The sequence below is a fragment of the Megascapheus bottae genome, chromosome X (assembly GCF_031878675.1).
Source record: "Megascapheus bottae isolate mThoBot1 chromosome X, mThoBot2.hap1, whole genome shotgun sequence".
Lineage (NCBI taxonomy): Eukaryota > Metazoa > Chordata > Mammalia > Rodentia > Geomyidae > Megascapheus > Megascapheus bottae.
Genome location: NC_143547.1, coordinates 35,753,872 through 35,777,748, shown reverse-complemented (window position 1 = coordinate 35,777,748; position 23,877 = coordinate 35,753,872). Strand labels below are relative to the sequence as shown.

The following is a 23,877-nucleotide window of genomic DNA, read 5'->3' as shown; positions in this document are numbered from 1 at the left end:
AGATTATATAACTTCAATGTGAATATATATGCCACATTCATAAGGAAATGGAAAGACTTGGAAAAAATCATATTAACTGAAGTAATGCAAACCCAAAGAAACATAGGCTCCATGGCTTCCCTCATTTGTAATAATTAGTTTGTATCTAGAATCGTCCTAGCAACAGATCACAATAACTCAATAGCTTTGTTTATTTGAGCACATAGGATGATGCTAAGTGAAATGAACTCCAGGATATGGAAAAAAAGAAGTTAATCTGTATGATTGTTTTTTTAATGTACTATGTGAAGTTATTTCTTTCATTTTTTCTCTTACAGTTTATTCCCAGTTACTGTATGTGACTTTGGTACCAGGGGTATTGTGTATGCGTTTATATATTTACTTGAAATATGGAAGGGAAGAGGAAGAACAAGATGATGAGACAAACAACAAAGGTTGAAACAATGTAACAGTGAAACACAATAATATGTTGGAAATGAACTTGCAACTTGGGAGGAGGTGGGGGAGGGAAAGGGGTAGAAAAATATAAGAAGAGGTAACAATGTTCAATTATATAAGTAATTGTAACCTCTCTATATATCACCCTGACAATAAAAAAAAGAAAAAATAAAGATAATGTTAAAGAAAGCAGGAAAAAGCTGGATGCAGTGGTTGACACATGTGGTTCCAGCTACTCAGGAAGCAGAGATTGAAAAGATTGTGGCCCAAAGCCATTCAAGGAAAATAGTTAGCAAACATTCCTCTAAAAAAAAGAAGTTGACAATGTTGGCATATGTCTATCATCTCAGCTGTGTGAGAAATATAAAAAGAGGATCACATGTCTAGGCCAAAAAATAAGACTCTACTGGAAAAATAATCTAAAGCTAAAAGGACTGGAAATGTGGCTCAAGTACCTAGAGATTGCCTGCCTAGCAGAGAGGTTCCAAGTTAAAACTGGAACACTACCAACACCAAAAAAAGGCGAAGAGAAAAGGTAAAGCAAGCATAGATAATCTAGACAAGATAATATGAATTTTGAAAATCAATACTCAAGATACTAATGAATAACAATTTTTTCATTCAAAAACGTACTCAAAAGACACATTTCAGTTCGGATTGAAAATAACAAAATCCAACTATAAATTGCTTACAAAAGACACAAAACAAGAAGTTGAAAGTATATGAGTAGTGATAAATAAAACTATACAAAGTCATCAGAAACAATCCTATATAGTTACATTCATGTTAGATAAAATATACTTTCAGGAAAATAAGACTATAAAATATACTTAAGTCATTATGTAATAATAAAATATTTGCTTCACAAAGAAGATGAATTGTCTTAACGTATATTTAATTGCATAACTTCAAAAAGTATAAAGAGAAATGATGGAAAATTTTGATTGACTTAATAAGATACTTCTGAGGATGAACACAAACATGTGAAAGTGCTTCATAACTGAAAAGAATCTTGATTGCTTTACCTTTCCAAATATTGTGCTTTTCTGATAACTGTTCACAGGAAATTGTATCCAAAATAGAGTGTGACTGCCTGACTACTCTAAAGTGCAGAACTGGTTTAGAGGCTGGATTGAAAGCAATAACCATTCATCTCATATGGGAATAGATAAATGATTATCTGTTTCCGGTGGTGGCAAAGAGGTTGATTAAAGTCATATCTATTGTCCCTTAGGATGATGCCAACTTCCCAGCGAGGCTGGAGCGGTAAGCAACTTAGCAATAAGCAACCACATAATTAGAGTATGATGAATTATTTCAAGTGTTTTCAGAACAATGTACAGGATAAAATTATTTCTCCTAAAAGAAGAGAGATCATAAGCAGACACATTTGTAATCTTTGGGTTTTCTTTCTTCTTTTCTTTTTCTTTTTTTTTCTCCCTGGGCTTGAATTCTGGGCCTGGGCACCATCCCTGAGCTTTTCAGCTCAAGGCTAATGCTCTGCTACTTGAGTCACAGCACCACTTCTGGTTTTTTGGCGATTAATTGGAGATGAATCTCACGGACTTTCGTGCCTAGGCTGGCAATGAACCATGATCCTCAGATCTCAACCTCCTGAGTAGCTAGGATTACAGGTGTGATCTGACAGCACCTGTCAGCTGTTGGCGTTTCTGGATTAAGTCTTGCTATGTAGCTCACACTGATCTTGAACTTGAGATTATTTTGGTCTTAGTATCCTGATCAACAGGATTTCAAGTGTATATTTCCATCTGTACCAATATGTAGTGTTTTTTGTATTTTATTGCCTTGGCTTTATCTCCACCTTCTCCTCCTCCTCCTCCTCTTCCTCCTCCTCCTCCTCCTCCTCTTCCTCCTCCTCCTCTTCCTCCTCCTCCTCTTCCTCCTTTTCCTCCTCCTCCTTCTCACCTTCCTCCTCTTCCTCCCCCCTTCCTCCTCCTCCTCATTATTATTATTGGTTATACAAAGTATTGCCATTGTGAAAATAAATCTCTTTTGCCAGTCCTGGAGTTTGAACTCATGGTCTGGGCACTATCCTTGAGCTTTCTCAAGTCTAGCACTCTACCACTTGATCCACAGTACCACTTCTGATATTTTCTGTGTCTGTGGAATCAAACAAAGGGCTTAAGGAATGCTAGGCAAGCATTCTATTACTAGTCCACACTCCTGGCCCATTACATCTTGAGAAATGTCATCCCTTTCAACATTCTTACCCATCACTTTCCTATCCACCTCTTCCCTTGCTCTTCTTAATTATGTAGGATATACATTGCATTCTTTTTTTTTTTACCAGTCCTAGGGCTTGAACTTTGGGTCTGACCACTATCCTTGGGCTTTCCCAAGGTTAGAGCTCTACCATTTGAGCCATAGAACCACTTCCATCTTTTTCTATGTATGTGGCACCGAGAAATCGAACCCGGGTCTTTGTGCATGCTAGGCAAGCACTTTACCACTAGGTCAAAATCCTGGCCCTACATTGGATTCCTGACTGCATTCTCTTTCTTCTTCTCTTCATTTGTCTACTCTTTTCCCTTTGACTCTACTCTACCTATGTTGCCTAAAGCCATGAACCTGAGAAAGTCAGGGATCAATGACTGCTTTGTGGACTGCAGTAATTTCAAGATATGCTTTACCCTGTATCTAAGGCTGTTTAGAAAAACAGAATCCTGGCAGTTGGAATGAAGACACTGTGAAGCGATCTAGGATTTAGGCTCCTCAAATCTTTACCTCTCCCTTGGGATAGCGGTAGCGATATTTATCTTGGTCCCGCAGTGCAAATTCCTCAGGATAATGTTCCTGGATTTCTTCATAGGTCATCTCTTCACAGACACCCTAAGGAAAATCATTTAGAGTAGTTACTTGTTAAAATTCAAACGGCCCTTACCGTAGTTCTAAAACCAATGATATGGACTAACAGAAAATCTGTGCCTCTATGAACAAAGTATTGAAGTGGTCCCTGTTGATTGTGAGTATGTACATGTGCAGAGGGTATGTGGCTGTGTGATTGTGAGGGTGGATGAGTGTGTTTTGAGCTGAGTGTATGTTTTCCTATATTGTCTCAGTAGGTCTACATACTATATGTCTATAATACATACAAATGTGTGCTTTTATACATATGTAAATGGAAAGATTTGTGATTAATTGTGTATATGCAGCATACTTATTATGCATACATGAGGTATGTCTAATCACTTCATACCTAAGGTTTATGTATATTTGTTTCTACTTATGCCATGTTTGTGTGTGTGTGTGTGTGTGTGTGTGTGTGTGTGTGTGTGTACAGAGTATTTGAGCAAACGAGTATATACTTGTGTATTTCTGTGGTACACACAGGTTTTATGTGCATTTGGAATGTATATCTATGAACATGTTGGTCACTCATTATGATTCTGATTGTAAGTATATTTGTGTACCTGAATCTGAGGTCTTTGTGAATTTGCTACGTTATGAATGTTCTATGATATGTTACTCTGTGCCCAATATGAGGATATATGTAAGACTATGTTTACAACAAATGTGTCTATATTTATTTCTACAGGTGTATGTCTCTCTGGGTACATGTGTAATGCAGGTATGATTGGTAAAAAAGCGTCCCTGTGTCTATGATATGTATGTGTGCATATGTAAGCATACTTAAAGATAGTGCCTGTGACTATGCTAGTACACACATGTATATAAATTCAATGATACTTTCTCCAGAAAACAAACAGGTAGCCACAAACTTAGTAGAGGGTAGAAACTAGTAAATACTTAATGGCTTTGGAAAGTAGGCTTTGAGGAGATATGTTCTTCATCTAACAAAGGTATCAGGGACTCAGAGAAAGAATTACTCTGTCAAATGAGAGCTTCCATCTATTGAGAAATCCCCATAGGTGAAGTGAATGCTAGAAGTGGTGGGAAGTGATATTCATTTTCTAAAGTGTCTTGGTGAGTGCGTAAGGTGGCAGAAGACTCTTTTCCCTCCATTTCTTGGTGCCTGCAATATAGCTTGAACTTAGGGCCTGGGAGGTTTCTTAGGCTTTCTCAATCAAGGTTAACATTGTACCACTGGATTCAAAGCTCTACTTTCAGTTTTTTTGGTGGTTAATTGGAGATTAGAACTATTCTGCCGGGCTGGCCTTGAACCATGATTCTCAGATCTCAGCCTCCTGGTAACTAGGATTATAGGTATGAGTCACTGGTTCTCAGTTTCTCTCCCTTTTAAAAAAATATTGCCAGGGTGATGTACAGAGGGGTTACAGTGACATGTGTAATTGTATATATAATTACATATGTTATTGAATATTGTTACCAATTCCCATTTTTTTCCCCATGTTCCCTCCTCCCCACCCCCTTCTAAGTTGTGAAGTTCATGTCTAACATACTGTCTTGTGAATGTCACTGTTACACTGGTTCACCCTTTGTCCTTTGTTTCATCATTTCTGGTTGTTGTTTTTTGTTTTTTTGAGACCACCTACCAGGCTTCCTGCAGGGGTCAGGAACTGAACCCTGTCATATCCTGAAAACTGCCCTCCAATGTCAAACCTCTTGAACTGACATTATAGTTGGAAAAAAAGTATGCCTACTGGGTACACAGGCCTTTCTGATTGGCATCTGCCTTTTATTCTGAGGCATGTTGTAATCCTTTGGCCTTGGAGAATGGCTATAGGCTCCTTATTTTGACCTTTGGCAAATTGTTTAATTCTCTCTGAATTTATCTTCCTCCTTTACAAAATGAAGAGAATCACAACTACTTTATAGAAGTGTTCAGACTATTAAGCATACCATATGTAAAATGTACTAATAGAACCTGTACAAGTACATAAAAAACCCCAATACCAATGGGATTAAACATTAATACTATTGTTAATAATAGAAAACAAACCAAAAGTTTAGGCATCATTCTAAATTTTTTCTTCTTCTTTCTTTGACTATAGCCAATTCTCAAGTTTCTACCTCCCCCCCCCATCTCTCATCCAATCCTTTTTCCTTCCTCTACATTTCCAGTGCTGCAATTTTAGCATTTATACATATACATACAAATACTCTTTTTTGCAAATACCCATTTTATTCCACTTCCTTCTATACTATTTCTCTTCATTTCTACCTGGTTCACTGCCTTCAACCCTTAGGCTTCATCTAGGTATTACGTTCTCTAGGCTGATTCTGGCTGAGTCTAGTCTAGGTAGATCCTGCCCTGACATGTTTATGTTCACAGTCTTCCCAATCAGTTGGACCATTTTGTATTCTTCTGTTTATTCCTCTATCTGCCTTATTTGATTTAATAATTCAGTTGACAGTAAAAACCAATCCGATTAATTTCTATTTCCAGCACTAACCCAGAACATAAAGAAAAAGTAAGTGTACAATAAATGTTGGACTTATATATGGGCCAGGAATTAATAGACTCCAGACTCTTGGGGTGAAATTACATATTTTCCTGCACATGTTTTATTGAAAATGTATGGGATATATAGAATAACACTATACAACCCTTTTCTAAATATGTATGCTTCTGTGCATCTATATTTTTTGAGGGGGGGTTCGGGAGGTCTGCAGCCCAGGTAAAGACTGCAGCCCCGTTTATTTCCAACTCAAGGCTTATATCCCTTCTTGAAACCAGGGAATTGCCAGGTGTTACATCCAGATGGTAAATCAGGGAACTGTTGGAGGTTACAATCATATGGCAAATCTCAGATCAATTAAACAGAACAAGGCCAAAAAACAATAAGACAATAAAGCAATTATCTGATGCAAATCAAAGTACAGTTTGATTCTACTCTGGCTCCCAACATATCTCCCCTACCCCCGTCTTTATTTTAAAAGAAACACAAGTGCAATTTCTACTCTTTCCAATACCTCTAATTTATCTTGTCTCACTTTCCAAAAATGACTCTGGTCCGTTCATCAAAAGTGGATTGATGGGCGGAAATTCAGCTTCTGTGACTTCTTCAAGCTGACTCAGGGGTGTTGTATCTGTACTTGACCAGGGACCTTAAAAAGCTTAGCCTGTTTTACCAAGGAGTTGCCAGGATTACCTATCAGGAACAATGATTTGCTCCAAACTAGAGGTCATATTCAACATTTAACAACTGCACAAACCTTCTTTGGCTACAATAGTATAGTTTGCTTAGCACCCATTTGCAAAGGCATTTTCTTGATTGTCTGGGGAACTTAAACTCTGCAACCTTAGCAATGCTTCAGTTGCCAGATCTAAACAGATCAATAGGGACACAAGCCCCAGATCCACAAACTTTCCTGAATTTGCTCAGCTAGGGCTTTAAACTATCTACTATCACAGATGATTGACAAGTTCCTGTCCAGTTATGAAAGGCATGGGCATTAGTAAGGCATGCTTACAAATTATTCTATGACCTCCCGGCTCTGATTAATATTGAATGGCCAAGCACAAGTGACTCTAGGATCTGACACCCTCTCTGCCATCCAAGCAGGGGTTTTCTGCATCTGGATGCTTTATTTCTTTTGTCCCAGTAGTGCCTTTTCACACAGGGATAAATGTCCCACTGGCATTTCACTTTGTTGGTTGCTGGATTTGAACTTGGGGCCTGGGTGCTGTCCCTCAGCTCTCCAGCTCAAGGCTAGCACTCTGCCACTTTGAGCTCCAAAGCAATTCTGCCCCAGCATTCTGCTGGCAGATTAGACACCACAGTCTCACAGGGACTTTGCTTTGCCCGGGCTGGCTCAAAACTGCGGCTTTCAGATCAATGAGTCCTACAAATGGCCATGATACTCCAATTAAAGCAACAAGGTGGTCAACTCAGAAATAGTCTCTAAGCATGATCTTACCTGGAACTTGGTAAGAGCCAAAGTTACATCTGAATAAGGATTGCTGTCCTTCTCCATGGGCCAGCTGGAAATTGCTATAAGGAGACTTGTAAGAGCAGGCTAAATAGCAATTAAGTGATCATTTTGGTAGTTCTATGTGCATCTATATTTATGTACCTATATGAGAATGTTCATACATACATCTGTATCTATAGAAACATTGAGCAGGCAAGCAAGTTCACATTACCCATTGCAAGTTATTTACACTTGTAATAAAGCTCTTACATTAGGGTCTAAAAACCATAACCTACAGACAACTTCCCAGTGCCAGTGCACCTATAGCACTGGTAAGACAAGGAAGAGGAAACTTCCTTTTTCAAAAAACTTATGGAAAAAGCCAGGCACGGTGGATCATGCCTGTAATCCTAGCTACTCAGAAGGCTGAGATCTGAGGATCGTGGTTCAAAGCCAGCCCGGACACTCAAGTCCGTGAGACTCTTATCTCCAATTAACCACTAGAAAACCAGAAGTGGCCCTGTGGCTCAAGAGGTAGGGTGGTAGGCTTGAGCTGAAGGGCTAAGGGACATTGTCCAGGCCCAGAGTTCAAGTCCCCCAACTGACCAAAAAAAACCTTATGGAAAAACCTGACTCTGCTGTGTCCCCTTGTTTGATCATTCATTCCTCCTTCTTCCTTATCTGGTATAGCTAATATACCATTATGCTTCCTTGGAAACATCCTCCATGTCCTTATTCTTCATTCCTTTTTTTGAAGGTGATAAGAAAGGAATATGCTTTCTTTTCTTTTCTTTTCTTTTCTTTCTTTCTTTCTTTCTTTCTTTCTTTCTTTCTTTCTTTCTTTCTTTCCTTCCTTCCTTCCTTCCTTCTTTCTTTCTTCTTGAGAACTGGGGCTTGAATTCAAGGCCTGGGCACTGTCTCTGAGCTTCTTTTGCTCAAGGCTAGTGTTCTGCCACATCCAGCTATCTCTACTTACGTGGTACTGAGGAATTGAACCTTGGGCTTCATGCATGCAAGGCAAGCACTCTACCACTAAGCCACATTCCCAAACCAAGGAATATACTTTCAATATATTGAAAGCAGGTCACTTCTAAGGAGAGAGTAACAATGATTTTTACTCCAGGAAATATTTTGCTGAAGAGTAAGGAACTTAGAAGTCCCTCCTTAGAGCTAGAGATGTACAGTAGAAAAAAACGAAGCCTCTTCAATCACTGGTGCTGGGAAAACTGGACAGCCATATGCAGAAAACTAAAAGTTGATCCCAGTATGTTACCATGCATGAACATTAACTCAAAATGGATCAAAGACCTCAGTATCAGACCTGAAACTCGGAAAGTGCTACATGGTAGAGTAAGAGAGACACTGGAACTCATAGGCACAGGCAGAAACTTCCTGAACAGAATCCCAGGATCACAACAAACTGGAGAGAGACCCGACCAATGGGATGTCCCAAAAATAAAAAAGTTTCTACACAGCTAAAGACATAGCTACTAGAATAGAAAGACTGTCAACCAATTGGGAAAAGATATTTATCAACAATACATTAGACAAAGGCTTAATATCCAATATCTACAGGGATCTTAAGAAACTAATCCCCCCAATCCAATAAAGCAATCATTAAATGGACAAGGGAACTAAAGAGAGACTTCTAGTACAGCTACTCTGAAAGGCAGTTTGGAGGTTTCTCAAAAAAAAAAACAGCCATTCCACTCCTGGGCATCTACCCTGAGCATCATAACCCAAGATATGATAAGGACACGTGCACAGCCATATTCATCCCTGCACTATTCACAATAGCCAAGTGATGGAAATGGTCCAGATGCCCCAGTACAGATGAATGAATAAAAAAATGTGGTACATATATACAATGGAATTCTACATAGCCAACAGACAAGATAAAATAATGGCATTCGCTGAGCAGTGGATGGAACTAGAGCAAATCTTGTTGAGTGAGATAAGCCAAGACCAAAGAAACAAAAGGTGCATGGTCTCCTTGATATGTGTGTATTAGATAGAAACAATACAAGAACAATGACTCAATACTCAGGTACTCCAGGTAATTGACATGAATTTGGAGATATAAATATGTCTTTATAGACATATAGGTCTATGATAGGATATATATTCTATAGACATAAGTTGATATATAGATCAAGATGTATCAATGACATAAAAAGACTCAGCTTAGGGCCAGGAGTTTGGCTAGTGGTAGAGTGCTTGCCTAGAATGCACGAAGACCTGGGTTTGATTCCTTGGCACCACACACAGACAAAAAAAAAAGCTGGAAGTGGTGCTATGGCTCAAGGGTAGAGCTCTAGTCTTGATCGTAGTCCAAGGACAGTGCTCAGGCCCTGATTTCAAGCCCCACAACTGGCAAAAAAAGACTCAGCTTAGTTTAATTTTAATTATGTTCTTAAATTTATATGCCAGTGATTGTATATAGAGATTTTTTTCTTGAATACTTGCTTGTATGACATTTGAAACTTGATGTAAAAACTCACTTTTAATAAAAAAATTTTAATAAAAAAGAAGTCCCTCCTTAGGTTTGGCCCATCGGACAGTCACTCTCCGAAAGGTAGGGGAGGTTTATTGAATTACACTTAGCATCTATGGTATGGTTTGCTGGCCTGTGTGAAAAGGTTAAAGATGTGCTGTTTCAGGACCTTTTCATTCTATCAAGTGCCACTTCTCCAGTTTCACATACCCTAATCTATAATTAGGACACAGTAATGCAACCCCCTCCTGACTAGTCTACGTGACAAGTCTAGCATGCTTCCCATCTGACCTCCACATATGTCCATAGTGAGATTCTAAAAATATAGTTATAGGCCAAGCACTGATGGCTTACACCTAGAATCCTAGCTATTCAGGAGGCTGAGAACTGAGGATGGTGATTCAAAGCCAGCCTGGGAAAGAAAGTTCGTGAGACAATTCTCTCCAGTTCGGTACCAAAAAAAGCCATAAGTGGGGTTGAAGCTCAAGTGGCAGAATGCCATCCTTGAATAAGGAAAGCTCAGGGACAGCACCCAGGCCCTGAGTTCAAGCCCCAGGACGGATACACACACACACACACACACACACACACACACACACACACACACACACACACACACAAATAATCCAAAAAAAATATAGTTACAGCCAGGCACTGGTGGCTCATGTTGTAATCCTAGTACTCAGGAGGCTGAAATCTGAGGATTGTGGTTCAAAGCCCAAGTAGGAGAGTCCGTGAGATTCTTATCTCCAATTAACCACCCAAAAGCTGAAAGTAGAGCTGTGGCACAAGTAATAAGAGCCTTGAGCTATAAAGCTCAGGGACAGTGCACAGGCTCTGAGTTTAAGCCCTAAGACAGGTACACATACACACAAAACAATGTAGTTACATTTAGACCCACTTCTCCTTGACTTAAACAATATCATCAACTTCCCAACGATGTTAAAACAGCATCCACAGCTAGCAACATGGACTATAAGGCCCTGTGATGTAGGCTCTTTTTCTAGTCTCACCTCTCTTTCTCCCATATGTCACTGTTATGTTCCTACCTCTCTACTAGTCTTTTGATTTCTTAATCAAACCACATTCTCTTTTCAACACTGGGCCATCCCAAGACTTGTTTACTGTTTCCTAAACTAAATTTTTGTCCCATTCCCAGCCCATTTTTTTCTGTATCTTACCTTGAGCTTTCTCCAGAAAACTTGGTTTATAATTGATCTTCCAGATTAGGAGTCATGAGACTGACATGAAGGGGTGAGTTTGCCCAGCTTAGCAAGGACAAAAGCTACAGGTAACAACTACCATTTTGAATCTTTAACTCATATTTGCATGGGGAGTCAACAAAAGTTTCTTTCCATTGCTCTGTACTTTCACCCTGCTATATTCAAACAAATCTTTGGTAAAAAAAAACAAATATGAAATAAATCACCCTTCTAGATTCAGTCAGATGCACCCTATCTTTGTTTCTCATCCTCCATTGTCCCTTGTACTTTTCGCCTCAGTATACTTTGTTACACTTAGAGATATACCCTTCTTGCTTGCTTGCTGGGATGTGTAAAAGTCTAGTTCAAACATACAGAAGTGTTCTGCCCATGAATGTTTGTTGAGTAATGTTTATTGATGGCACAGTATGTTACTTGGTATGTGTGAAGCCCTAGGTTCAATCCTCAGTAACAGATAAAAAGAATTGTTTATTGAACCAATTCATTTCTCCATATGGGACAGAGCAGAGCAAACTAGAGGATATGCACAAACTAGAGTGTCCTCCTCCCGCCTGCCAGGAGAGTCACTCCTTGTATCTCACCGCGTCAATCTCATTCAGGGCCTTCCACTGCTCATATGGAACTCCGAGGGCCTCAGCCGTCTGGATGGTCCTTTTCATGTGGCTGGTCCACACCTTCAGGGAACTGATGCTCTGGGACTGAATGAAGTTGGCAAGGGCATAAGCATACTAGAGTGTGGAGTTGGAGAGGGGAAGAGAGAGAAACAAAGAGTGAGAAAAGTAGGGAAGCCATGAGAACAAGCTCAAGTCTACCATGATTAGTGAAAAAGCAATGTACCAGCCAGAGAAGATAGCTTAAATGCTCCACGCTTACCAGAAAACATATATTTTGCTGGGTGCTGATGGCTCACGCCTATAATCACAGCTCCTAAGATCTGAGGACTGCAGTTACAAGCCAGTCTGGGTAGGAAAGTTTGTGAGAACACTTACTTCCGATTAAGTACCAAAAAGCCAGATGTTGGAGCTGTGGCTCAAATGTTAGAACACTAGCCTTTTGCTCAGGAGCCCAGAGATAGCACTCAGATCCTGAGTTCAAGCCCAAGGACTGCTCCCCAGCCTCTGCACACACATACACACAGCATAGTATTTTCATATTGAATGGTAACCATTTTGTATAACTACTTAAATATAATAAAGATAAAACCAAATGAAAAAAGACAGAGTCTTTGAAATGGGACACAGGAAGTGATTGATCAAAGGGCTCAAAGTTAAAACTTATAGTAAGAATAAATTCATAAATAAATAAATTCTAGTATTCTATTGCATAACAGAATGATAATAGTTGAAACAAAGGTATGGTGCATTTCAAAATAGCTAGAATAAATGTTTGTGTTTTTGCCAGTCCTGGGGCTTCAAATCAGGGTCTAGGCACTGGCTCTGAGTTTCTTTTGCTCAAGGCTAGTCTTCTACTCCTCAAGCCACAACACCACTTTCGGATTTTTCTACTTACGTTGTATTGAGGAATCAAACCCAGGGCTTCATGCATGTTATGCAAGTACTCTATCACTAAACCACATTCCCAGCACCAAGAAATGATTTTTAATAGTCTCATAATAGCTGGGCTCTGGGACTATGGTGGTTTATGTCTGTATTCCTAGCTATTCAGGAAGCTAAGATTTGAGGATGATGGTTCAAGGCCAGCTGGGCAAGAAAGACTGTGAGACTCTTATCTCCAGCTAACCACCAGGAAACAAGAAGTGGAACTGTGGTGCAAAGCAGTAGAGTGTTAGCTTTGAGTGGAAGAGCTCAAAGACAGTGCCCAGGCACAAAGTTCAAGCCTTGTGACTGACAAAATAATAGTAAAAATAATGATGATGATGATGATGATGATGATGATGATGATGATGATAATGATAAATGCATGAGGCCATGAAGCAATACATAATAGCTGGCCATGTGGAAGAAGAGTAAGGACCCAGGTGGTGGCTACTACATCAGGGCCAGCTCAGCCAGACTCCCCAGTTGTCTAGCTTGAGACTATCCCTACCTGCTTGCCCCGAGATGAGAGTCCAGAGTCACCTCCGATGCGGCCTCTGAGGTTGAGTTCACTCTCGCCATGCCGGCACAGGTAGATGGAGCGCGGGGTGACATGGATGTTCATGAGGTAGTAGACTGTGCGACTCTGAACATGGTCCTGAACTCGATTCACCATGTAGCGTGTGCCCACATCGAAGATCTTGATGTAGGACAGGTGGCTGGGCCAGACGGAAGCAGGAGCAAGGGCAGCTCAGGGGCTGATGGTGGGGGAGGTTGATCCCAAGAGAAAATCCCAACCATAATACCCTGCTTTCAAGTATCTTCTGCAATTCAGCTCTCACCTGGAAAGATCCTTTGTTGTGTCCTATCACTGGTAGCTAGCCTAGAGACTTCATTCCCGACCACCCCAAGGAGCATATTGCTTGCTGTTCCCAACTCATCTCCTGCATCCTCAGCTTTAACCACACTCTGCACTTTTACTTACCACAGCCCAAGTAGCTGGGATTTTGGTTTTCCGTTGTGGTTTATATCCTTATACTCAGAGCAACAGTAATATTTTGGATCCCTCGGAATGTCCCTACACTTACCCTGATATATCCTGAACTTGTCCATTCCCCATGCCATTTTCAATCCTAATCAGGACTCCTCCTTTTCCTTGAATTTCTCTCTCCCCTTCGGGTATAATAAGCTGTACTTTGTACTATACAGGAAGCTATCAGGTTATGTGTGTATGTTCTCATACATAGGGAGAGGAGATTATTTTTTCTGTGTGAGAAAACAAGCAGTTTGCCAAGGATCACATGCTCAGGAGGAGGCTTGTGATTTAAGGACAGAATGAGTTCCTCTCCTCAAAGACTAGAAGAATTTATCATTTAATGTGACCTTGTTTCCTAGATACTCTCTGTTCCACAGACCAGGTCCTGTGTGGCTCTAGAAGAACTAAATTCCTCAGTTTAGTCTGAGGTGCCATGCTTATACAGTTTGTTTCATTCCCGTCTTCACGATTTTGCTTTTATATTTAAAATTTTCTATACCCCTTGTCTCTTAGTCAGATTTAACCAGCCCATTGCAAACATACTCACTTTGCTTGAAAAGATATCCTTCGCCTGATAGCTAAAGTCAAGCTCTAGTGAATATATCTCCCAAGTGCGAGGAGATGCATTCTCCTGAAGGAATCTTTCAGTTCAGGGTCATGTAAAATCACTTACATCCATTCAGTACCACAAGTATTGTAATAACACATGCTCATCCCCTACCAAGCTTAATTTACAATATTTATTTGTTTCAGCCCTAAGGTTTGAAATTAGGGCCTGAGCACTGTCTCTGAGAGTTTGTGCTCAATGCTCGTGCTCTACCACTTGAGCCACAACTCTACTTCTGCCTGGAGATCAGAATCTCATTGATTTTCCTGCCCAGTCTGGCTTTGAGCTACAATTCTCAGATCTCAGCCTCCTGAGTAGCTATGGTAAAAAAGTATGAGTCACTGGTTACCTAGCTAAAATAAATTTTATCAGCTAGCTTCATAACATGAATTTTATCAATTGGGGTTTTGCTTTTTTCATTTGACTACTTTGATCTTATGTTTAAATACTAAGTATTAAAAGCTTTAAGATAGTTTTGGAAGGGTAGCTTGTTAATACCCTAAGCACTCAGGAATCCAATTCCTCCAGGTCTTCTTTCTCCATGCTGGGCCAGTTCTCCTGTTCAGTGTTCCTTCGGTACACTTAGTTTACTGTGCTCATACAACTGTCAATCAACTATGCTTCCACTGTTCTCTCCAACCAACTGGACATTCTTTTATTTGCCAGTTCTGGGCTTGGGCTCAGGGCTTGAGCACTGTCCTTGGACTTTCTCAAGGGTAGCACTCTACCACTTGAGCCTCAGCACCACTTCCGGCTTTTTGCTATGAATGTGGGGTACCGAGGAATCGAACCTGGGTCTTCGTGCATGCTAGGCAAGCACTCTACCACTAGGCCAAACTCCTCCCTCTCCAACTGGACATTCTGTCAGAGCAGGATCAGCTCATCCCTCTTTGGGTTCCTAGACACAACTAAGGTTGCCCTTGATACATTGACTGCACATAGCCACTGGTAGAAAAATGATAAAAATCAAGTTATTCTTCTAGATCTGTCTTATTAAGGCCTAAACTGCTTGTTAAAACCTACAAAGCTCTTTGTGGATTCTAGTCTCAGGTCTCAGGGTTTTCCTGACACCATTCTTTCGCTTTATACACCTCCTCCCAAGCTCTACCATTTGTTTTTAGCCTACATGGTGCTATAAGCATATCACAAAATGACACTCCAGAAAATAGATAATCCTGTTCAGCATTCATTAACCAACGCAAGCACATATCTTAGAGAATCAAATGTACTCTTGACAAAGGAGTTTGTATAGTGTACAATTTGCAAAATCAGAAATAAAGGCTGTCCTCTGTGCATTGAGTATCTAAGCCCTATGTGGTAGGTTTTTTTTAAAATGATATGTGGATATGAGATGAGTAACCAGGCTGGAAGGTTGAAGGTATCAGTTTCAGTATATACTCTGCTGATGACTCATCATGTGGCAAGCCCATGACTTGATGCAGGTTTCAAGTGCTCTAATTAAGGAGTAGAGTAGCAACGGTGCCTATTTTTTCAGTACTTCAGTTGGGTAAAGCTAAATGAAAGCCATTTAAACTTCCTGGGATAGAATCGTCCATTTAAGGCCTCTTGACACTTCACTCTAGGGTCTCAAAGGATGTGGATGGTCAGGGCCTCATCTCATTCCATTTCATTTTGAAACAGACTGCAGTACTGGCAACACTTTATATGTAGAGTCACATCTGTCCTGAACATCTAGCTATCTCAAACAATCTCATGAACGTCTCGTATATCAAGGAAAATTAGAGCTGGGAATTTCATGGCGGCAGATCATGAAGTCTCACTCCTGATGCTGCAGATAAAGAAGCCAAGGCCACAGAGGAAGGATATTGATCCAGGTTCTATAGGATATTAAACCTGGGTTAATAATCTAGGTCTAGACCGTGGTGTACTGGGCTCTTACCTGTCCAATTCATCATCCAGGGGTTGGTAGTTGACTTTGTAGCACTCAATTCTTTTAAGAAAGTCTTCCAAAACATTTTCTTGGTCACAGTCTAGGTAATCAGGGCTGCCAAGTTTCACTTGCTGTGAGAAGAAAGAAAGACACAGAATCAAGGAAGAGAGTGGGAGACAAGAGACTATGGCAGAGTCGAAGATACCTTTTGTTACTGCAAGTATGAAAAAGAAAATCTAGAGAAAAATCTGAGCTTCCAATTATCTGCTGAACTTTCAGGTCTCTTCTGTTCCTGAGCTCAGTACTTTGATGAAGTAGGGAACAATGAAAGTTGGGAAATGATCTAATACCAGATAACATGAATGGAATGTAAGAATAGTAACAGAAGATATAAAATATGGCACAAAATAAAAAGCATAGGCTTTTGAGAAAGACAACCATTCCTGCTATATAGTCCTCCTTTTATGCTACAGCATCACCTCTTTATGCACCTCACCTCGTGGAACCTCAGTTTCCCCTCTCCAACATGAAAATGATCCCTATTATACAGGTTTGTTTGTGGATAAAGAGAGCCTAGTTCAAGTGGCTCATGCCTGTAATCCTCGTTACATAGGAAACTAATATCTAAGGATCTCGGTTCAAGGCCAGCCCAGGCAGGAAAGTCCATGATACTCATTTCCAATTAACCATCTAAAAGCCATAAGTGGAACTGTGGCTCAAGTAGTTAAATCATTATCCATGAGCAAAAAACCTCAAGGACTCTACCCTGGCTTCAAGTTCAAACTCCAGGACTGCCATGCTCAAAAAAGAGTCAAGCATGGTGCTTGTTTTTCTTTTCTATCCTGGGGTTTGAACTCAGGGCCTGGGCACTGTCCCTGAGCTTCTTTGGCTCAAGGCTAGCACTTTACCACTTGAGCCACAACACCACTTCCAGCCTTTTCTGTGTATGTGGTACTAAAGTATCAAAACCAGGGCTTCATGCATGCTAGCCAAGTACTTTACCACTGAGCCATATTCCAAGCCATTTGAGCTATGATTTTTTTAAAGCTTGGTGTGTGGCTCATACTAAGAGTTCTATAAATTGCGTAGGGTCATTATGGGCCAGTGCAATCAGAGGATACTTTCTGTACCAAGTGGGAGATGTTCAGCTAGAAATATTTCCTTTCATGTAGTACATATCTCTTCAGACATGATGCAACCCTAAATCAGAGTAAGAAGGAAAGGTAACTGGTGTTTTTACCTTGATATTTTCTGCAATGATGTCTGGATCATTACAAATGGATTCAATGAAGAAGACCTAAAAGAGAAACAGAATAGAGATTTCCAGTGGGGAATAATATTTGGTAGTATCTACACATCAATTCTCCCTTTGCAATGGTTTTAAGACATCCCCAGGTGTATCTCTGACAACATAATGTCTCATACAATGGTGCTTGCAAGTTTTATAAGCCTGTCTGGCTTAAAGTTGAATGGTCTCTGATTCTCACACATTCTCTGATTCTTTTTATAGTGGTTCTTTCTGTCCCTTCCTCGTTACCACATTCCTACCCCAGTTCCCGTGTGCCACCAATCATCTTCCACTGTCCAATGTGGCACTTCTCCTTCCCTGTTGCTTTGTTGATTCTAACTAGAGTGCGGAGTACTAGGGAATCAAGATGTCAAATGTATGATTTTACAATTTGGCTCTTCTGGGTATCCTACTTTGTACTTTGTTTTGTGCCAGAAATAGGGCTAGAACACAGGGCCTTGCTGTCTCCTTCCTTCCTTCCTTCCTTCTTTCCTTCCTTCCTTCCTTTCTTTCTTCCTTCCTTCCTTCCTTCCTTCCTTCCTTCCTTCCTTCCTTCCTTCCTTTCTTTTTGCTCAAAGGTGGTGCTATACCATTTGAGTCACACACCTTCTTCTGGCTTTTTGCAGGCTAACTATAGATAAGAGTTTTGGAGTTTCTATGTGCCTTAAACTGTTGTCCTCAGATTTCAGCCTCTTGAGTAGCTAGGATTACTGATATGAGTCACTAGCACTTGGCCCTAGTTTGAGATTTGTGCTGAGGAAGTAAGCTGTAAGCAAGAGTGGGAATGCTACCGTACCTTATAACCATGTTCTTTAGCAAACTGCAGAATTAGTGACCGTCGTTCCCTGGTAGTGTTGGTGGCATCAAAAACCTAGCGACAGGTAAGAGATTACTTACTCTGAATCTAATGTTGACAGAACACCACTATATCTTCCTTGTGCTAAGGATAGGGCTTCCATAAGGGCACAGAATTGGAAGAGTTTTGAAGAAAAGGAAAGCCTTGGAATTGGCTCATGTCACTTTCCAAAGCACTGTGAGACTTTATGTTGTATATTCAGACATATACTAGACTCTGTGAATACAATAAAAGAAGAACATTGTGGGAGCTGGGAACCAGTAGTTCATGCCTGTAATCGTAGGTACTCAAAAGGTTGAGATCTAAGGATCCCTTTTCAAATCCAGTCCAGAAAGATATGTCCATGAGATTTGTATCTATCTACAATTAGCTGCCAAAAGTTAGAAATGGAGTGTGGCTCAAGTAGTATAGGATAGCCTTGAGCACAAAAGATCAGGGACAGCAGTGAGACCTGAGTTCAAGTCTCAGGATGGCTACAAAAATTGTGGGATTTTATTAGGGTTATTTTACAAGCGAAATACTGGAAGTTTAGAAGAAGCACTTGAATCAACAAAGGTCACTAAGATTTTCTGACAGATCCTCCTGAAATTGATCCTCCTACACACGCTCTTCTCCTTCCTTGTCCCCTTGGAAATCCTCAAGAACAGGAAACTATTCTATTTTCTTTTTTTTCCTGCTAGTCCTGGGGCTTGGACTCTGGGTTTGAGCACTGTCCCTGAGCTTCCTTGCTCAAGGCTAGCACTCTACCATTTGAGTCACAATGCCATTTCCAGCTTTTTGAGTAGTTAATTGGAGATAAAGAATCTCACAGACTTTCTTGCCCCAGCTGGCTTTGAACTGTGATTCACAGATTCAGCATCCTAAGTAGCTAGGATTTACCTGAGTCTACCTGCCCCTGGCATAAAGGTACATATCTACTTTTCATTCTTTCTTTTTTCTCCCCAATCCTGGGGCTTAAACTCAGGGCCCGAGCACTGTCCTTGGGTTTTTTCAAGACTAGAGCTTTACCTCTTGAGCCATAGGACCGCTTCTGGCTTTTTTCTATGTATGTGGTACTGAGGAATTGAACCTGGCTCTTTGTGCATGCTAGGCAAGCACTCTACCACTAGGCCAAACTTCCAGCCCTTCTTTCTTTCTTTTATAAAGCCTATTTTGGGGCTTGAACTCAGGGCCTGAGTGTTGTCCCTGGGTTCTTTTGTTCAAGGTTAGTGCTCTACAACTGTGACCCAGAAATCTACTTCCCAATTCTATGCTTAACAACTTAGTGGGGACCATTTGCATGTGTGAAGTTCTCTCCTATTCAGAATTTGCAAATTTGATCCTAAGGCGCTATGATATTGAGAAAAATCTCCAGAACTTGAAATTATTTGTAGTGCAGTCTTTCCAGTATATTCCTGCTGAATTTCTGAGCCATTTTTTCTAGGCTCTAAAAATTAACAATTTCTGGGGCCGGGAGTTTGGCCTAGTGGTAGAGTGCTTGTCTAGCATGCATGAAGACCCGGGTTCGATTCTTCGGTACCACATATATAGCAAAAAGCCAGAAGTGGTGCTGTGGCTCAAGTGGTAGAGCCCTATCCTTGAGAAAATTCAGGGACAGTGCTCAGGCTCTGAGCTCATGCCCAGGACTGGCAAAAAAAATTAACAATTTCTATCTCACTAGAAGAAGAACGTGACATTTTCAATGTCAGTAAAGTACTTAGAATAATTTATGACATATAAGTAAATGCTCAGTACATGTTGGCCTTTTCGATTATGAAAGATATCCAAGGGAAACAATGAAAATTTCTTTACCGCAACATGACCATCTTCATGGCTGAGATAATTATGGACATCCTTCAGGGCTGCTAGGGCACACTGCCTGAAAAAGACAAAGAAGCACACAACCCTATTCCCAAGATGTGTTCTCTATATTTTCACATTATATTTTGCACTACCTCTCATATGTGTTACATTAAGTGTAACACCTCTGTTGAACACCTCTCTAGAGTGTCCTCCATACTAGGTGCTATGGCAAGCATAGACGGATCACACGGTAGCAATTGGCTGCATATACAGCTTAGGGGCAGTTAGAAAGTGACATGTCTAGAAAAATCTGAGTGATGACAGTAGCCCTAATTTTAAGGGCTTCCAACCTTGAACTAGTGGAGCTCAAGCTGAACTGGTTTATCAACTCAGGTAGGGCCTCCACATGTAGTGGCTGAAGATAAAGACATTCCTAGTATGTGGACTATTGCAACCATAATCATAACAATAGTAGTATAATATGCTTTTAGCTAAAAATCTTTCTAGTTACTGCCCACTACTGGCTTCTCTGATAAGTACATGGGTCAATAAAGGAGACCCAGGCTCTGTTCTAAAAATATTTTGAGTGACTAGGGAAAAGAGACTTTGAGGTTGAGGTGATGAAACTGGAGAGTCAAGAGTAGGCCAAGCTTTTGAGACTCTCAAATACTGGGATAGGACATGTCTATCCCCTCCTATCATAATCAGGAGCCTATAAAAGGTTCTGAATGGTTGTGAGCAGAACAGGCTTTTAGTATCATAACAGAAAGGCTCCCCTAACTACCTTTTGAGAATTTACAGGGTCTCCTCCCCAGCCCAGATTATTCTGCTCCATTCCCCCTATATCTGAACAAGGGCCTCCCTCAGCCAGGGGACAGAATAGGTCCCTAAAATGTGTACTTACTTCCTGATAAGTAGGGCCTCCATGTTGTCTGGAAGAAAGAATTCGTAGTTCCTGTAGCTCACTGCCTCTCGTCGATATTGGCCTAAATTAAACACTGAAAGCAGGGAGCCCTAGTGAAGATGTTGGGAAGAACCCAGAAGATATCCTCACTGGGAGGGAACTCACAGTAGAAGAAGTGGTAATTTGTAACTATACAATGTGCTTATTTAGAAAACTTCAAATTCTGACTGCCAGCTCCTATTGCTTCACAGAGCACAAATGAGGAAAGCAAAGTTCAGAGATAGGAAATAAACAGTAAATAACTGGGGATTGGAGATTCAAAACTAGGTCTGTTTGGTTTCAAAAAATTCATTTTAGCATAAACTTCAACTCTTTAAATGTCCCACTTCACTAGAAAGATGAAGAAACTGAGATCCAGGGAATAAAATCAATCCCTCAAAAGTCAAAAGTCCTAGCAGAAAGGATAGTGAGGAACCACACAGTTTGTTAAGAGCTCTCACAGATACAAAATAGAGGCATGCAAAAGAGTAAGAAGGATGGACAAACTTCATTTGGGATGATTAGAAATGGTTTCTTAGAGAAATCAGCACTGAGACCAGTCATTCAGAGAACATGGATATGAAGGTGATGGTGAGGAACAAGAATATTCCAAGAATAAAACCAGCTTGAGCAAAGGCAAAGCATGTTTTAGAGATGGTGGGTTCACCACTGTGGCAGTAGCTTAAGAGCCTAGAAGGGGTCAGTTGTGGAGGGCCTTCAAGAATAGGTTGAGATACTTGGGATTAAACCTGCAGGCCAAAGGGACCCTTGGAGGTTGTCTGTGCTAGGCTTTGAAGTGTGACTCTGTAGGCCTCTGTGAGTTCTGAGTACAGTAGAATAGTCGGAAGAAAGGAGGATCAAGGATGCAACTCAACAACTGAATCACATTCCTCCACTAAGCAGAGGCTCCTCAGAACTTGCAGCCCTCCATAGAAGTAGATTCTTCTCCCCTTTCCTTCTGCAAATGTTCCCCTCCTTCCATAGGACCCAACTTAAGCTTGAAGCTCCCTCTACTTAGCACTCCTTCTGTGAGCCTGCTTGGTGCTCTGTGTGATGATTCTTAGGTAATGTACCATCAAGTTGAGAATTCATCAATGACAGAACAAGAGTATCATCCATTTTTCATATTTACTAGCATGAGAAAAACAATTGGGAAAACTCTTCACTAGTGAACTAGGTAAAGAATAAATGACTGGGCAAAAGAAGAGATTTAGGGGCTGCAGTTTAGCTCAGCAATAGAGTTCACACTGATCAGGCATAAAGCCCAGAGTTCAATCCCACTATAGAGAGAGGAAGAAAGAAAAGGAGAAATGTATATAAAGAAACACATATTAGAGAAAGAAAGGTAGGAGGGAGACAATTGGGCTGGAGGGTGGGGGAGAGAGAGATACAAGGAGAGAGAGACCACTGAGAAAGAGAGATGAACAGTGGGAAGGAGTATACAGAATGTTGGGAAGTGTGACAAGACAGGAGAGGAGAACTGAGGAAAGCAGAGGATGGTCATAGAGCCAACAATGGATCCTTTTCTCCATTGATGAGTAGTAGAGTTAGGAATTAGACACTTTGTGGTGAATGTCAGGCTTGAGAACCTATTCTGATTCTTTCACTTACACACACACACACACACACACACACACACACACACACACACACACACACACATTCTTACATAAAACACTTTGGCTCTTTGCCCTTGATTTCAATTGTGAAATGGTGAAGAAATGATAGTGTGAAAGTGACAGCAATGATTATAAAAACAATCTTCCTATTACCCAGAGGATTATTTTAAGGTCAAAATTTCCCCCAAAGAATTCTGACTTGACCTTGCTCTCTCCCTCCCTCCCTCCCTCCCTCTTTCCTGCTCTTTCTCTCTGTCTCTATCTCTGTCTGTCTTCTGTCTGTCTGTCTGTCTGTCTGTTTGTCACTCTCTCTGTGCAAATACTGGGAATGAACTCAGAGCCTCATGCTTTTGCTTGGCCTTTTCGCTCAAGGCTAGTGCTCTACCATTTGAGCCATACTTCCACTTCTAGCTTTTGCTGGTTAATTAGAGATAAGGATCTCATAGATTTTTTTCCTGCCTGGGCTGGCTTTGAACTGCAATCCTCAGATCCCAACCTTTTGAGTAGCTAGAATTTCAGGTATGAGCCATTAACATTCAGTGGATATTTAATGTTAAAACTCATGTTCCTGTGTGTACCTCTCAGCATAGGATTGGGCACACATTCTCAGGACTGTGATGGCACTTGTTATAGTAGAAGTAGTAAGAGTGTGAGGAGTAGTTGCAACCTTGTTAATAAGCGTGATGAAGATTTGGATACTAAGGTTTTTGGCCTCTTACTCAGTTTTCAGCCAGTTTCATGTACTGAAGCTGTAGAAAAAAGGACATCAGAGATATACCTTTAGTTGGTGTTCCTATCCAGTTTAGGTATCGCGTGAGCTTTGTGGAGATGTACGTCTTGCCTCGAGCTGGTAAACCCACCATGATCACCATCGTGGGGGAATTGGTAAACTGGGGTACGGTTGCTGGAAGACAAGAACAGAGGTTAAAAGCTTTATCCTCAGATTTATGTACTCTTTTAACATCAGTTCAGAGATAGTAGTTGGAAAGAACATTTATTTTTCCCATCAACAAGAAAGAGGACAAAGCTGAAAAATTTGCACATTGACTTTATTTGGACTTGTCAAAAAACTGCGATTGCAGTGAAAGTAGATATTCTAAAATCTATGGGGAAAAGGCATCTGTGAGAGGACTCACACATTTGCTTACTTGATATAGATAGTGGTGAAAAACATATAAACCCAATAAGAAGAGTTACCTTAAAACTATTATTTTGTAGCACTAAGATCTGAACTCATGGTATCACAATTTCCAGACAAGTACTCTACTTGAACCATGTCATCAGCCCATTTTTCTTTTTTTTATTCATTTTTATTGTAATTAATAGAAGGGTTATATTATATTCACCAGATAGAAGGTGCATTACTT

At 40.5% G+C, this 23,877-nt stretch overlaps 1 protein-coding gene across 1 annotated transcript in view; it reads right to left on the bottom strand.

The window, feature by feature from the left end:
* Positions 1–23,877, bottom strand: part of Pfkfb1 (6-phosphofructo-2-kinase/fructose-2,6-biphosphatase 1) — a 52,327-nt gene that overhangs the window by 13,104 nt on the left and 15,346 nt on the right. Inside the window, exons 2-10 of the mRNA XM_090326593.1 lie at positions 23,289–23,414; positions 20,853–20,946; positions 19,958–20,024; positions 18,107–18,181; positions 17,263–17,319; positions 16,032–16,153; positions 13,000–13,207; positions 11,535–11,681; positions 3,184–3,288 (exon numbers count right to left, since the gene is read on the bottom strand). Of these exons, the coding sequence (XP_090182719.1) occupies positions 3,184–3,288; positions 11,535–11,681; positions 13,000–13,207; positions 16,032–16,153; positions 17,263–17,319; positions 18,107–18,181; positions 19,958–20,024; positions 20,853–20,946; positions 23,289–23,414 (1,001 nt within the window). The remainder of the gene's footprint in view (positions 1–3,183; positions 3,289–11,534; positions 11,682–12,999; positions 13,208–16,031; positions 16,154–17,262; positions 17,320–18,106; positions 18,182–19,957; positions 20,025–20,852; positions 20,947–23,288; positions 23,415–23,877) is intronic.